We start from the raw sequence: 16,739 nt of genomic DNA on the forward strand, positions 1-16,739 counted from the left end.
AACCATGGAAGTTCAGAAATGTGCTATTCCCTTGATATTTTTTTTTTAATTATTTTTATTTTTTGCTCAATCTGAGAGATTATTTAGCTGGAATATTTGGATTCGGTCCTCCCTATCAAGAATTTAACTGATGTATTTACTTAACAACTCTACAGTCAAGCTTAAGAAGGCTAAAGACCTGGTATTTTAAAAATACCAGGTCAACTATTACAGGTATACCTACTGTCTTTATTGTATGTTGAGTTAACAAATCATAATATTTTTAGCCTTGCAGCAGAGGCTTATCATGAACAAAATAATTTAAATATCTTGGATTTTAATCTGAGTGGGAAACCTGGACTTAAATGATTCCTTTACTGTTTTGTATTGGACTGCCTTAAAGGTTGAATCCTTTCAGTGACAGGACGCTGAGTACATCACACTAACCAAGACCATACACTGTGAATGAAGTATTTTATTAGTTTTTGAGTTTGCTACTTGTAGTATTTTCGTTAATAAAAAAAAGTAATCACGTGGAAAAAGCTTAATCTAAGAACATATAAAGATTTTACTTATATTTTAAGCTGGACTCAACAACAGCAGAAATTCCAACTCTGTGCTACAATTTGTATATAATCCAGATGTAGAACTTGTGCCTGTCAGAACTTAGACTTTCTGATGTGGCAGAAGATCAGAACTGCAGGGAGAAGGCAACTGTATTCTCAAAGCCCTAGTCCCTCTTTGGCTACTCAGGACTTTTAGTTACTACTGTCATGTTTCACGAAAGTGAAAAAGGGTTATTGGTTAACTTCAGAACAACTGCAGATCATTGATGGATTTGGTTTCTTGTAAGTGAACAGTTAATGGATAAAGCAGATAAGTTTACTGCCCCAGCCACCTTAAATTTGATACCATTAAATGGCAAACAGGGTACACTGCAAAGCGTGGCAGATATCTATGGAGGCAGGACCATTTCTGCAAGAGGAAGGAAATCCAGAAACAAGGAGGAAGAGGTATGCTTGCCGCATGTTTGCCACTTCGCTCATCACACAAATAGCACTATTTTGACCTTGACTGTGCCTAGTTTCCCTGCATGGTTCATCTGTGTAACAAAATAAAAGGACTTTATAAATTCCTAGGAGATAATTTACTGTATAAAGTTCTAATGCTTGGATGTGCAGTTCTTGGTTTTGTTTGGTTGGTTTTTTATAAACATAATCAAAATAATTGTTGTTTACATCAGTCTGTCTTAGAGAGGTTCTTGAATGTACATACATACAGATAGAGCTCTGTATCTTAATCCTGTTGTGATCAGTTCCTGGCCTTCAACAATATAAAATGTAATGATAGATTAATACTGGGAAACATGCATTTCAGTTTTCTTTATTTTCATTAGATGAGAGTTTTTCTGAAGATTAGTAAATGCGAAAATGGTAATAGTAGTGTGGTGTTTGTTGTTTTTTTTTTACTCATCTTATTTTTTGTTGTTTTTTTTTTTTTTTTGTGGAATCTTATGTATTTTAAGTTAACCTTACTGGAGACCATTTCAGTATAACTGAAACTTACTTCCTTTTTTTGCTTTAGGAATATTTGGCGAGATTAAGACAGATCCGGCTACAAAACTTTAATGAACGTCAACAGATCAGAGCAAAACTTCGTGGCGAGAAGGTTGGTTTGAAAAATAATCTTAAATACTTATGCAGGTTGGCTGTGAGATTGGCTTTTATCCCTGCAGGAAGGCTTTTCTCATAGGCAGTTTTATATGTAGATGTGTTCTTGACATGTAATTCTGTTCCACAGTTAGTGTGCTTCCATCTCCTCTCCAGAATATGCCAAAACTGTTATTTCAGTGCTGGGGGTGCAGATTCAATGCCTGTAAACTAATAATGTTTTAGAAAGACAACATAAGGTTACATCTGAATTTGATGTGTAAATTTCTCATCAAGCACTAACATGTTTATATTTGTTTGCTATAAGTTACAGGAACTTTTCCAGAACTTGCTTTTTGACAATGTTCACACAGAATGCATATGAAGTGATTCTTTTCATACATTCTGTAGGTGTGTGTTAAAGTTAGAAACTCTTCTCATGAAACATCACTTTTCCAAAATACGTTTGTAATACAACAAAAACTAAATGTGCTCATTCAGAACGAACACTTCGTTAGGTGTCAAATGAATACTCCAAGGCACCCTTGGAAGCAATCCATTTACTTCTTTAAAAAATTTGCAAGGCAATCTATGTAGTAAATATGGTCTGCAGTTTGTTTCCGTCTTTTCATTACCTTGATCTTGTACTCCTGTCTGTTCTTCCCCTTCCTGTCCATTTCCCATTCCTATCTTCGTAGAGTGTTCAGGTTTCCTCAAGTGATTATCTGCTTAGATATTCACATTGTACTTTGTGATTTAAAACTAGAGAAATGATCCTGCTTCACCCTACCTTTAAGCACCCATATTAAGGGCTTTCATGCATCTTATGTATAGTGAGTGGAAGGCAAGAACGTGCCCAGTATCGCTCAGTTTCTTTGGACCACTGGTTCAGTTAAACAGAGTTCTGCATTGATGTAGGTTTTGGGGTTTCATTTTTGTTTCTGTGTTTGTTTTTTTTTTAGTGCTAAAATATTATGGTTTTTTTCCTGTATTAGTAACCTCTTGAATTGTTTATTTTCTTTGGCCTTGATTTCATCTGGTGAGATGCAAGAGAGCCAAAATCAGGGAAACTTCTTCAGTGCATTGATGAGGAACCCATGCCCCCTACAAAATGAAATAAATAAACAATAAAAAAACCCACAAATCTCAAAGATTAAATTCATCCCAAGCCTACATTACATTTGAGTGAGGAGTTATCTAGTGAAATTATGATCCGTCTTAGTCATACAGTCAGTCCAAATGAACCAAGTAGTCACGTAATATCACTCAGCCTTTAAATACATGAATTAATGATAATTCTTTGAGGACTCTTACTTTGCAGAGTGAAGCTGTCAGTTCTGATGGACAAGAATCAAGCGAGGAAGCAGAACTGAAACGCAAAAAGATAGAAGCGCAGAAGGTAACTGTGGGGAGGGAAGTGATGGAACTTACTGTTTTCTCATTTGTTTCATATCTCATGAAGTTTCTTACATTTCTTTTTGCTATCAATAGTTTGTTCATACAGTCACTACCAGAGGTTTTTAAGTGTGTTGAGGTAACAATTCTGTTCAACTACTTTATCTCAGTAATTTTAAAATACATTGTGACATAGCATAGCAATTCAAGAAGTTTTTTCTATCCCTGCCTTTGAGATTTGTCTCTAGGTCAGCTTTAGTCCTAAAGGCAATTTGTTATAACTAAAATTACATTTTGATACTGAAAGGGAAAGGAAGAGGTACATTAATTAACAGCAGCTTTATTTCAATTAAAAGAATAAAGGAGGGTAAAACTCCTTACATGTGCTGATGTGGACTACGCATGGATTGGAAGGTGAGCTATATACCCCTGTGATGAAGTGCTTTTAAAGCAAATGTGTTTTACAGAAATCCAATGTTTGACTGGAACTTTATTCCTTGTGGTGTTCTTCTATCAATAACTATCTCTACCATACAATACGTAGCAAGTATTACTCTTATCTATTCTGATTATTCTTTTTTTACTTATCATCTGCAAAGAGCAATGATTTAAAAAAAAGCTAACCTTACACCTTACCTTAAAACCAGATATGGAACAGCAACTGAAGCTTTTTGTGTTTATGTTGAGTAAGTATGTAAAGTTTAAACTGAATATTTAATACTTCATGATTAATGCATTTGGCTTCAAAATTAATTTTAAGTAGAGATTCTAACTTTAAATTACTGCCTAATATCACTATTTACACTAAAAATATAACCATGCAAATCAAGAATTGTAATTAATTTTTGAGGAGTTGCTGTTATTTCAGTGTAGAAGACCAGTTGTTACACTTGCATGGTAATTTTAATTTGTCAATGGAGTCCTCCCTTCACAGTCTATACAGAAATAAGTGAGAGAAAGCAAGATGAAGTAATCCAAGAATGTTTCTTTTTAAAATGTTCCACAGAATGGGGTACTAATGCTTTTTATGATTTTAAGTTGGTCTTTTTTTGCTTGTTTGTTGGCTACAGGCCCAAGCAAATGCTCGAGCTGCAGTTCTGAAAGAACAGTTAGAGCAAAAGAGAAAGGAAGCATATGAAAGAGAGAAGAGAGCCTGGGAAGAACATGTAAGAAAATAAATCTTGTTACACGCAATTAAAGTAGGTAGTGCCATATCTTTGTATAACTAAAATCTTATACTGTGATTTTTCAAGCAATTAGTTTGCCTTCTGAAACAGACGAGAGCATCTGTCAGTCAGAATTCCCTCCTTAGAAGCCTAATCTTGGGTATACTTGAATGAAGAATTTTGTTCAAGAATTTAAGAACATCAGCCCTAAGAATCATTAGGATTACCTTAAGCATTTTATTAATGATCTGTAACTTACGAAAGTATACTTAATCTTCTTTTGCTTCTGTGTGTTGTGGAGTGACAAGTTCAACTGGTGAAATATCACTACAAAACCCAGAATGTTGTAAAACTGATAAACTGGAAGTTGTTCACAGGTATAGTTGGCAGTTGTCTTTTGTATGAAGACAAAGGTATACGTGAGCCTATTTGATAATACTGTGTTTAATGTGTGAAGTCTTGAAGTTAACTTATTGATTTAAAATTTTTAATTGAATCTATACAGCTGATAGCGAAAGGGGTAAAGATTCCTAATGTGCCTTTCCATGTGGGAGCTACAGAACACAGTCCTGTGCATGGACTACAAGACCCTGGAGCAGCTCTTCCTAAGCCACAACTTCCAGTGAAGCCTGGTACACCAGTCATCTCCATGACTTCTGCTTTGAAGGAAGTGGGTGTGGTAGGTACTTTTGCAAAGAGCGTAAAATTAATGGGAAAAAACCCAAACTGATTTGAAAAAGAACATTTAGAAGAATGTGTAGATTAGGTAGAAAAGAAATCATTAAGGATACTTGTTGATTCTTGTTAGGGAAAGAAAAAAGAGAAAATGTAAAAAGAAACAAAAACTTGGAAGCTGTTGAAATACATCTATACACTGAAACTGAAATTCAGTTGGTTTTGAACAAAATGGCTTATTTATGATGAACTCTAGGGTGCAATTTGAATTGTGATCAGGGTAGTAACTATTAGTGGAAGAAGACAACAACTAACCAGCATTTTCATCAGCCTTGAAGACGGGACTTAAGTAGTTTGTAACCTGGTGGAAGTGAGAATATAAATTTTGACTGATAGGACTATTTTATATTAATCCTTGTTTTCAGTGAGTTTGAACGTACATGCTGATTATAACACGGAATATAAACTTTCAGAGTCTTGAATCTGATAGTGTTGTCTCTTCTTATTGTCTGAAAGTATTAGAGACTTCCTAATTTTTGTTTTCTTTGATTTTTTTTTTCCTGATATAATAGATATTTACACATTTACCTCAACTACCACCATTTGATTTAAGTAATAATTGTGAAACTGAGCACACAAGTGAGTGTTTGTACAATGAGCTTTTTAACACAATCTGTGTTAATTTGAATGCTAACTTTTGGATTTTTTACCTAACCTATTTTCTAGATTTCAGTGTAATGTGGGGTTATATGCTGTATACAACCCTAAAGACTGACTATGGGAATATAGTGAAACTTAGTGCTAAATAGTGTATGTAAAATGTAATAGACTGAAAGGTGTCAGTTGATAGCTGGAAAACTAAATAATCAATGTTTTGGCAAATACCTAAATCATTAACACACTTTTTTCCAAGTGGATGGTTTGTATTATAGTAATGCAAGATGATGACTATAACTGACTAAAAATAAGCACGCTGAGCAATTGGAGAAGACAAGCCTTGTAGGCACAAACTATAAATTCTACATTTTTGCCTTCAATTTTTGGTTTTATTATTTTACGTATTTATTACTTTACAATTTTGAAGAGTAGATATACTTTCTAAATGAAATTGCTTTTGGAAGCCCGGTAGGTTTTATGCAATGGTTGAAATTTCATTGCTCTCATAATTGAGGCACATTAAGAACAATGCAGAATGTTTTCCTGAAAAATGCACCACATAATGGAATGTTTTCCTTAGTTTAGTGTAATTGTCTGTCTGCCTGGTCTCAATCGACTTAATCTGGGCAGGATTTCTGGTATGTTTTCAGATATCAAGGAACTACTCTTCTCTTATTCTTTACTGACTTGACATCATATATGGTGTAAACACTGAAGTTGTCTCATCTACCTTCTTTTCTTTACAGGTGCTCCTTGACTCTATGCTTGCTTTTTTTTTTTTTTGTTCCCTTATAGAATTACTCATTTCTATAATTGGAATTTGGTACCATTCTGCTGTAGAGGTTGTATCTAGCTATATCTTTACAGGCTTCATGCTATGAACTTTCACCTTTCTTAAACTGAGGCCACTTCATTGGCTCACTGCTTTCAGATAGTGAATGGTTCAAAGACTGAAGCTGCCCTTGAAATTCTGTCTTGGGGAAGCCCCATCAAAACAGAAGTATCATACGTTCTTTCTCAGTCTATATGCAGTTGTCAACAAAAAGATTTTATATTTTTTTTTACTATTATGTCTATTAATATTCTCAAGATTATTTTTTTCTGATATATTCTTCTACATTGTATTTCATGTTTCATGGACTTAAAGGATGAAAATGTAACCGCTATCCAGGAAGCTGAGGAGGAAATAAAAAAGCCAGATTTTGCAATGCAAGTATGTAAAATTTTACTCAGTTTTATTTAGTTCTCTTTTCCTTTTAAGAAGGGTACTATTTTAAGTTGTATATGTTGGCCCTTATTTCAGAGTAAACGAGAAATACTGAGAAGATTAAATCAAAATTTTAAAGCTCAAGAAGATGAGAAAGGAAAAAAGGAGTGCAAAAATATTTCTGAATCAGCTGAGTCTGAAGATGGCAGGGAACAACAGGAAGGTGACCATCCTCTTCAAGGAGATCGCAAAAAATGGGAATCTCGGGCATCTGAGTTGGTAGTTCCTCTAGCTCAGTTATCAATGGAAGATTCTCTCTTTGGAACAGACCGTAAGTACTTTTATTGTCACCATGATAATAGTAAATCAGTTTACCCCACGTGTAGCATCTGTTTATATAAAGCAAGTTCTCATTATTATCACCTTATTATCAGTTGTGTGTCATTGCTTCTAAAAAAACAGGTGGTCATGTATTCCCTTGGCTGAGGAGTAAGGCACAGGCTGAGTAATTAATTGGCCTGCAGGAGATTCGACAAATAACTTCCTAATTTCAACATATAGTTACCTAGTTAAGTGCATGGTTGCTTTCTTTGTAAGTGTCTCTTAAATAGGTACTGATTTAACAGAATGAATAAAAAGCACTTTAAATATATGAAAGTTTTTTATTTAACTTCAAAATCCTTTTACGTTATCAGTAGAACAATAAAAACAGAAGGTTTTCTTAATTGATATCTGTTACAGCTATTGCACCCTTCCTCAATCTTAGGTTTTTTTCTTTTTTTATATCAAGCCTGTCTTTTCCAATTTTCTGTCTGCCTTCACTGGTCTTTTAGGTGGAAGACCTTTTCCTGGTTTCAGTGTGTCTTATTAAGGGTCTGTTTCCCATTGTTGAAATTAATAATCACTGAGAGTGTGACAGACTGAATTCATATCGTAACAGTTCTAAGTGGCTAGGATGTTAGAAGATCAAGAAAGTTCTTTTGCTCTGTTCTTCTTTGTTGCTTTATATCCTCTGTCTTCCTTGGAGGGAGAAATAACAGGCAAATGTCAAAGGATATCAGGACAAGACACTGCTTAGTTTCCCATTTCAGGTAAAGTTAAGACCATCTCATGCCAGTTCTAATCATTTATGATACTGTTTTCTTCTGGAGTGCCTGAATTGCTGAAAAGATCTCCTGCTGCAATTAAGTTGCAGATGATGAATAACTCCTGTTTTTAAATGGAATTGGCAGAAAAACTCTAGACTTTTGAGGACAGTCTTTAGGCTGTCTGACTTGGGGTGAGGTGGCATGAGTCTGGCTTTGTAGTTTTTAGTTTTGTGGAGGTTGTTTGTTCTTTATCTAGAAAGTGAATGCAATCTTTTAATTTCTAAAAGTTTCTATATGTGCATTTGTGTTCCAACAGGACAAACTCTGGGGGAAGTAATTAAAAAAGATACTGGGGAACCCCACAGGAAAGTCTGGGGCAAAAGCCCTACTGATTCAGTCCTGAAGATCCTAGGAGAAGCAGAGTTGCAGCTGCAAACGGACCTCCTTGAGGATCTAGACGTAATAAACGGTAAGGACAGTTGGTAGTTACGTGCACTGCAAGTGCAGGATGTGCCAGATTGCTAGTTTGTCTACTAAACCAATTTTGAAGTCATAAAAGCATATTCTATCCTCACCCTTGCTTTCCACTTCTGGGTGTTGCCTCATTCTAAATGTCAACGCAAGCTGATACTGAAAGACACTAAAATATTTTGAACTCGGTGAATTGGTAAGAAATTAAGAAGGATGTGCTGAAAGGGAAGGATCTTCCCGTTGTTGAAAAGTCTTGGACTTTGCTTATTGATAGAAACAAATGTGTTTTTTTAGGATGTCATCAACTGCATATTGTGTTACATAGGTCCTATTACATTCTTGTTAGCATATGACTTATCAGTTGATTATTTTTTTTGTCTGGTCATTGCCTGCTTTTTACTCTTTCCAAGGATGAAAGGATTTGTTTATCCCAATAATAAGCTTGTACTAATGATAACCATAGAATCATCTAGGTTGGAAGGGACCTTTTAAGGTTGAGTCCAAACATCAATGTAGCGCTGCTAAACCATGTCCCTCAGCACCACATCTACCTGTCTTCTAAATACCTCCAGAGCTGGAGACTCAGCCACTTCCCTGGGCAGCCTGTTCCAAGGCTTGACAACCCTTTTGGTGGAGAAATTTTTCCTAATGTCCAATGTAAACATCCACTGACACAACTTGAGGTTATTTCTTCTTGTCCTATCGCCTGTTACTTGGGAGAAGAGACTGACCCCCACCTCACTACAGCTTCCTTTCAGGTAGTTGTAGAGAGCGATAAGGTCTCCCCTCAGCCTCTTTTTCCCCAGTTCCCTCAGCTGCTCCTCACCATTCTTGTTCTCGAGACCCTTTACCAGCTTTGCCCTTCTCTGGACATACTCCAGCGCCTCCAATGTCTTTCTCATAGTGAGAGGCCCAAAACTGAACACGGTATTTGGAGGTGTGGCCTCAGCAGTGCTGAATACAGGGAGACAACACTTCCCTAGTCCTCCTGGCCACACTGTTCCTGATGCAAGCCAGGATGCTACAGGCCTTCTTGGCCACCTGGGCACATATTCAGCTGACAGTTGACAAACATTCCCAGGTCCTTTTCCACTGGGCAGCTTTCCAGCCGCTCTTCCCCAGGCTTGTAACACTGCATGGGGTTGTTGTGACCCAAGCACGAGACCTAGCACTTGGCCTTGTTGCGCCTCTGTCTTGGTTTTGGGGTGGAGCAGAGCCACCATTCTATTCAGTGAGAGAGGTTCTTGCTTATCATTGTTGCGGTGGCAACCAGGGTCAGCTGACTGGGTTGTTTACCCCATAGAGTATTGGCACCTGTGGGGAGAAGTGGACAGGTCACATGACCCAACCTGGGTGGTACCAAATAGGGTATTCCAGCCCATGTGCCATGCTCAGTATAAAAGCTGAGGGATCCAAGGGTCAGTCTCTTTCTTCAATCAGCGGTGTCTGAGGACTACTCTGTCTGTTATCTGGAATCCATTTTCCATCCATTGCCGAGTCCAGTGTGTAACTTCCCCAGTGCCTTCTGGTGACGTCTTCCTGGGAACTTGATATGGTTTTATATATATATAGTATCTATTTCTTTATTTCCTTTTTATTTTATTATTAATATTTCATTGAAGTAGTTTAATTTTTCTGAATTCATAAATCTTTTTATCCTCTCTTTGGAGAGAGAGGTTTGGGGGAGCATCTGTCATCTTGATGTTGGCCAACCTGGCCCAAACCATGAAAGCCTTATACCATTGGCTTGGGCCATCGATCCAGCCTGTCCAGATCCCTCTGTAGAGCCTTCCTACCCTTGAGCAGATCAACACTCCCATCCAACTTGGTGTTGTCTGTGAACTTACTGAGGGTGCACTCAATCCTCTCGGTCAGATTGTTGAGAAAGATATTAAACAGAACAGGCCCCAATACTGAGTCCTGGGGAACATCACCTGTGACTGGCAGCCAACTGGAGTTAGCAGCATTCACCACAATTCTTTGGGCCTGGCCCTCCAAGCCGGTTTTTATCCAGCAAAGAGTACACCTGCTCAAGCCATGAGCTACCAGTTTTCTCCAGGAGAATGCTCATGTCAAAGGCTTTACCAAACTCTAGGTACGCAGGATCCCCAGCCTTTCCCTTGTCCACTAAGTGAGTCAAGTAATGTAGCAAATAAAACTCAAATTTTAACATTCTAGCTTTCCTCTTGGTAATAGTTATAATAAAAGCATGCAAACTCTTATGTTCTATTTTCCTTTAAAGAAACAAACATTCTTAGCTCATCTTGTAGTCACGTTGTAGTTTATTATCAAATTGTGTCAAAGCACTGTTCAAATAATAGAAAAATTTTGTATTAGGTACTGCAGAACCTCTTGAAGATGATCATCAGTCCGTAATTGTAAAGGAGGAGAATGAAAAGAAAGCTTTTCCTACTGTTGGGGCTCAGTCTTCAGTACCAGTTCGTACCACAGAGTCTGACATGAGTATTCCAGAAGAATCTCAAGGAGCTGGATCTACCCAGGTGCAGAGCAAACCTATTATGCTGGATGGTAAGTAATTTCATTAGTAATTCTAATTACGATGTTTTCCAATTCAAGGAGGGAAGTAATGATCCTGTATACTTTTATATCATCCCATAAGTAATGTGCAGTTTTTTATTAACACCTTTTAGGTAGGACCAAGTGCTTTCTGTGCCTGTGTTGTAATTTGATTCACTAATATATTTAGTAAATTTGTGTGCATTTAGAAAATTCTCTAGAATACAACTGGAATTCTAAAGTGCTTCACTTGTGTTGTTGATGTTGGGTTTTTCGTTTGTTTCTCCCCATCAATTGTGCCAGAATCTTTTCCCCTACGTGATACCAGGACCCTGCTGACATCCAGGGGACTGTTACTGAGGTTTTTAGAAGACAGCGTATTGGAGCTTCAAGACACTTTTCTTGTATCACAAACAAACTTTTAGTACTGGGGTTACAAAACTTCAGTTGTTTCTGCAAAATGCAGAAAATCATTAAAGCTGAAGGATTTAAGTGTAATCTTAAGATGTATAGTATCTCCTGTCTTTTTGGTTGGGATTCATTTTTAATGAGGTCTATGACTTTATTAATTTTAGAGCCTGATGATTTGGAAGCAGAGATGTTGGAAGAAACAGAAGTTAAAAAGCACCAGAGTAAGGAGAATAAGGAGTTTCCCATCACCGTTAATGAAGTGTGGGTAAAAGAGAAAGAGGATAAGTACGTACTCTCTTCTTCTGACCCCTCTTTCTCCAGTTCAAACAACTAGATGTAACCAAGTTAGGATTTGAGTATGTCAGTCAAAGTGTTAAGTTTAGCTAAAGCGTCATTGCTTCTCTGCCATGTTAGTTTTACTGCACTTATGGCTGATGATTTTTTTTTTTCAGTAGGATAATAACTCTTTTAACATGGTGTTCCCACTGGATGTGGTATTTTAAATAGGGCACAATATGACAGAAGAAATGAGGCAGCTTCTGAGAAACTCGTGCTTGACAAGGTGCAACCACAAAAGGAAGCTCCAGAAGGTCAGTTGAAGTACCTTGTTTTGTTTATTGTAGCTGTCAGTATGGACTTCTTGAGCCATCTCTTCTCACTTCTTCACTAACCCCCAAAGAGCAAGCTAATGATTGTCTTTCATCTTTATTGCTCAGAAGAATTGCTTGCTCTTAGAGGTCTTTTGAAGTAACTTCAGAAGGTCTGCATATTTTACAGTAGAATAGAAAATATATTTGCAATACTGTCAAGTATCATTAGCGGTACTCTGGCAGCTATTTATGGGTGGATTAAGCAGACTAGGACTTCTTCCCAGTGTTTGGGCAAATTATATTGAGGTAACCTTGAAGAAACCTAATATAAGGCAAGAAACAACAGATGAAATGGATGACACCATAATTTAAGGATAATTTAAGGCTTTGGAATAATGAGAAACTGGAAGGCATGAGAACAGAGTGGGCTATAGCTGTTCTCAAAAAGTTAAAATGGGAGAACTTCACATTATAATGTATTTACTAAAATAGTCCAAAGAGATTTTAGTAATCTTACAGTGCTTTAACTGTATAAGAGAAATCAGTTAGTTTTATTCTGTTTAGTTTGCCTTTTGCTTAAGATCTTGGGCGTTTTAATCTATTTAGATTTTTAACAGACTTTCTTCTACCATATCAGAAACTTGTTCCAGTGACTGCCAGCAACCTGAGCCCTTATTCCAGAGGGTGCTGCAGCCCCCGGCCGCACCAACAGCCTCTCCAGCTCTGTCAGCTCAGTCTTCACAGGAAGAGCCTTTCGTACCTCGCTCACGTTCCATATCACCAGCAAAAAATAAAGGCAAAAGTTCATTGTTGATTGGACTCTCTACAGGGCTGTTTGATGCAAACGACCCAAAGGCAAGTTTAAAAAAACCAAAAAAAAGGAATACTTTCTACAGTAGTTATTTACTTGTTTTCTTATTGAGGCTGAATGAGGTCAGAAGAGATGGCTTAAGTGCTTCAGCAGGCGTTTGTATTTGTCTGGCTGTGGCTGCCCTGCAGTATAACTGCACTGTGCTCATTGCATCAGCAGCACTGAGAGCCTCTGGTTTCAGCATCCCGTGTCCAGGTGTTTGTGGAGGAATGCCACCACCTCTTTGAGGCATAACAGGGAGTTCATGAGGAGATTCTTACCTTCCCCTGCCTGCTTTCTTCCTTTTGTGCAGTTTTTCAGACTTACCGCTACCACCATAAAAGCTGAACAGATCAGCAAAGGTATCTTGTCATTTCTCTCAACGAGGTGATTAAGGTGATTTGTTGGTTTTTTTCAAGTAGAATGTGCCTAGCTGGCACAGGTTCTGGCTGTGAAGTGGGAAGACTGAAGAGCGTGGAGCTAACTGCTTCCTTGAAGGCACATCCTGACCAGCTACGTAGGGCTGAGTGGCTGCTCAGTCTGTGGAATGTGTTTTTGATATGAATTAAAAATACCTTAAGCATAGTTATGGAACAAGTAAATGAAGCAGACTTCTTTAAATTACATGCAATACTTGCCTGGGTTCCAAAGTGCGTAAAAGAAGCTGCTTTTTGGAGAAACTGTGATGGCAAGGGTTCTCTGGAAACTTGCACACCTGCCTTGCATTCAGTCAACACGTGTAATTAAGGGTTTCCTAAGGTGTTGGAATGCCATATAAGAAGGAATGTTTCTTCTTTTACTCCCAGCCTTTTTTGAGTGCATGAAAGAAATTGCTATACCTGATGAATAATTGAATATTGGGTAATATCTAGTGATTGATGCATTGCTAGGAAGCATAATATCAGGGATTGTGCTGTTTGCATCTTTGGAAAAATAAGATGTCTTGACGAGCTTGTATCTGTTCTCACAGATCCATATATTCAGATAAATGGATCCATGACTCTAATTGTGATTCCTCACGAGTTAGTCTGTTGTTAACTTCCCTAGTTTATGAAGCTGCTTATCTGGCAATTGGATGATAATTACAGAAAGGCAAACTTGTGAGTAGAGGGAAGATGAACACGCTTTGTACCCTTTATCAGATTTAGAGAGTAATGGACGTGTGTTACGATGAAGTTCTTCAGTGTATCAATGCAAAGCACTTCAGTATGTCTCTTGTTACTGTGTATTTGGCAGTGTTTGTCACAAAAGTGTTAATATAGTTCCAGATGAGCTCTGTGTAATAGCAGGGAACTTGGAGAAAAGCAACCGATGTGGTGTTGTTATGCTGCAGTAGACTTCATGAAAGAGAGCAACAAATTCCCTTTCCTCATTTGGTTGCAACAAGAGGAAGTTCAGTACTTTGCAGTATCTGCAAATGTAACTTTCTGGAATCTCTCAAATCTGCCTCTGCTGCAGCTCCTACCCAGAAACTGAGGAAGCCTTCAGCAGGGAGCGGGGCAGATGGAGGTAGTGTCCCACGTGTAGGCAGGTCTGTGTGTTAACAGAAGTCAGCTAATTAGAAAAGAAGCATTTTTCAAAATACCTGGAAGCTTTCAAATGATGGGGCAGTCAGTCTTCTAACTGTTCTTTCACTTTGGTGGTGGTGGTGGAAAAGATGTTCCTTTGGCAGCAGTATTGTGGCTATGTGTTGACAAAGATTTTATATTTGGGCATGTATATGAATACACTGTGCTGGTATCAAATTGCAGAGGAGGAACTATTTCTTTTTTATTAAAATTTACGGGGTTTCATTAGGAGCAAACACTGAACGTGCAGGTGTCCAGAGGCGTGCTGGAGGAAGGTGAGGCTTATTGGTAAGACTTCTTAGTGTATATAAGGTCTTGTTTCTTGTATTATTAATACTGTGGTGAATATTTAATAACTTTTGGGAAATCTTAGATTCCTTAAAAGAGAGACCTAGTAGATTGCTGAGGGAATGGTTACTTTGTTTCCACGTTGCTTTGTTTCCGTTGCAACTAGTTAGTGTTGTAATTAATAATCTAATAATCCTTGTAATGAACTTGTCTAATACTATGGAACTGTCTTGAAATATCCCATAAACAAAAGTTACTGTTTTCAGTGACCAACCTAGAGAAATAATAAAATGTCACCTTAAAAATGTTCAATATTGGTGCTAAGCTGTGATTGTCATACATACATTGTAAACAATTGCATAAATATATATTATTTATCTATGGTAAGGTTGCTTTTCTTTAGATAGCTGTCAAGGTAACATACAAAATCTGCACAAAACTGGAATCTGTGTGTCATCTGATGTTTTAAAAGCTTTTCAATCACTGTAATCCATAAAGGCAGAAGGAATGATTTCCTTGTAGCTGAGAGGCAAATTCAAGATGTCAGATTTTCAACAACTAGAGTGTCTGTGCTAGACACTTCGTTATTTTGAAATTGACCCTCAAATGAAAAAGGACCAAAAAAAAAAATAATCTCAACTGAAAGTATTTGGTAACCTCGGACTGTCTTTTAGTGCTGTTACCACAGAGGTTTCTATGACCTTTGCAGATGTTGAGAACGTGTTCGCTCCCGGATCTTTACAAACTGTACAGGACTTTGGTTGATGTTCCCAGCGTAGCAGACGTGCAGCATCAGCACAATCTTGAGACAGACGATACGGAAGACGAACAAGCCAAAGAAGGACCCTCTGATTCCGAGGACATGTGAGTGTATCGGGTTTGTCGAGTATTTCAACAGGCATCTTAGATCAGGAATATTTTTGGTTAGATGCTAACAATTGTACACAGTGTACCAGCATGGGTGTTTTACCCAAGTTTTAAAAATCCTGCACTGAATCACCATTTACTCTGAGTCTTGTTCCAGAGAACTGAGAAGCTAATGGGATGTACTGCTTACAATTGCTGTCTGAATTTCTTTTCCAAATTACATCCAAGATGTTATTCTGTCTGGGTTCTGTGCCTCACGTTCCACTGATGCTGATGGCTACCACTCTTCTAGAAATAAAGATTTCTAGAATATTTTTTTTCTTCATATGTTCTGGGAATCTCACTCATCTGTCTTCTATACTTTGGGATGTCCTTCAAGTCCCTCAAATTCTTTCAGGGGCTTCAAAATCTGGCTCTTGACTATTCCCTGCAGCTTGCGTAGTCTGCAAGGATAGAATCATCTGGTGTATCTGTTCTGATAAGACTTAAATCTCTTTTTGCTCCAGACACGTTTTAATCTGGATTAGGGATGTTATGCTTGCCAGGGTTCTATAATAGTGCACGAGTACAAAGATTTTGAAATTTTATTACTAATTAAGTTGAATAGAGGTTCTGTCATCATCTTTCTACAAAACCATCTGGTATTTGCTTAGCTAATCTTTATTGCCTCTGTCTTGTGTGATATAGTGGTATCAGTGCCATAATCCTGTTGGATTGAGGACACAAATATTTGTCTCTGTATTTTATTGATTTAACAAAAGGAATGAGCTCTTCCCACAGGGTTTGTCTTGTAAAGTATTAATTATATAACCTTTATATTGCTTTCTTCCAGTATGTTTGGGGAGGCAGATACAGATTTGCAGGAACTCCGGGCCTCAATGGAGCAATTGCTTAGGGAGCAGCCCAGTGAGGAATTCAGTGAAGAGGAGGAGTCTACCTTAAAGGCTAATGTTGTTGGATGCATCACAAATGGTGCAGAGCTGGAGGAAGGAGATGAAAATAACCCCAGCAGTGAAAGTGCACTTAATGAAGAATGGCAGTCAGGTATAATTTCTGTTATGCCTGTTTTATAATTATTTATTGATGTTAACAATTCAAACACAGAAGAATGTTTTTCTATTGTATACTTCTAAAAAAATAAAGTTCTAATTAATAGCTTATATACAGAAGTTTTTTTTATTTAGACTTTCTGAATGTTAAGGTCAACATCTAAGCAACATTCAATGCTGCAAATTAAATGTTGGCTATTTGTTAGGCAGTGATTTTAAGTCACTTTTTCTCTAGTTGTCTAAGACTTGTTTGCAAGGAAGATCAAAGACCGTGCACATCATAGGTTTTGAATAATTCATGACTGCAATGTA

The 16,739-nt window shown here is 37.5% G+C and overlaps 1 protein-coding gene across 11 annotated transcripts in view; it reads left to right on the plus strand.

Moving 5' to 3' along the window:
* The window catches only part of NEK1 (NIMA-related kinase 1), a 49,299-nt gene that overhangs the window by 26,652 nt on the left and 5,908 nt on the right, over positions 1-16,739 (plus strand). For 8 of the 11 annotated variants that reach the window (XM_014943757.1, XM_014943812.1, XM_014943803.1 and 5 more), the window contains 14 exons: positions 909-992; positions 1,564-1,647; positions 2,950-3,027; positions 4,094-4,189; positions 4,695-4,868; positions 6,669-6,734; positions 6,825-7,059; positions 8,133-8,285; positions 10,625-10,816; positions 11,380-11,500; positions 11,723-11,805; positions 12,443-12,660; positions 15,221-15,375; positions 16,211-16,422. In XM_014943757.1, coding sequence (XP_014799243.1) covers positions 909-992; positions 1,564-1,647; positions 2,950-3,027; positions 4,094-4,189; positions 4,695-4,868; positions 6,669-6,734; positions 6,825-7,059; positions 8,133-8,285; positions 10,625-10,816; positions 11,380-11,500; positions 11,723-11,805; positions 12,443-12,660; positions 15,221-15,375; positions 16,211-16,422 — 1,951 coding nt within the window. The remainder of the gene's footprint in view (positions 1-908; positions 993-1,563; positions 1,648-2,949; positions 3,028-4,093; positions 4,190-4,694; positions 4,869-6,668; positions 6,735-6,824; positions 7,060-8,132; positions 8,286-10,624; positions 10,817-11,379; positions 11,501-11,722; positions 11,806-12,442; positions 12,661-15,220; positions 15,376-16,210; positions 16,423-16,739) is intronic. The other 3 variants (XM_014943794.1, XM_014943820.1, XM_014943837.1) reach the window with 1 other exon arrangement.

This window comes from Calidris pugnax, unplaced genomic scaffold (genome assembly GCF_001431845.1).
Source record: "Calidris pugnax isolate Ruff unplaced genomic scaffold, ASM143184v1 scaffold15, whole genome shotgun sequence".
NCBI classification, from domain to species: Eukaryota; Metazoa; Chordata; class Aves; order Charadriiformes; family Scolopacidae; genus Calidris; species Calidris pugnax.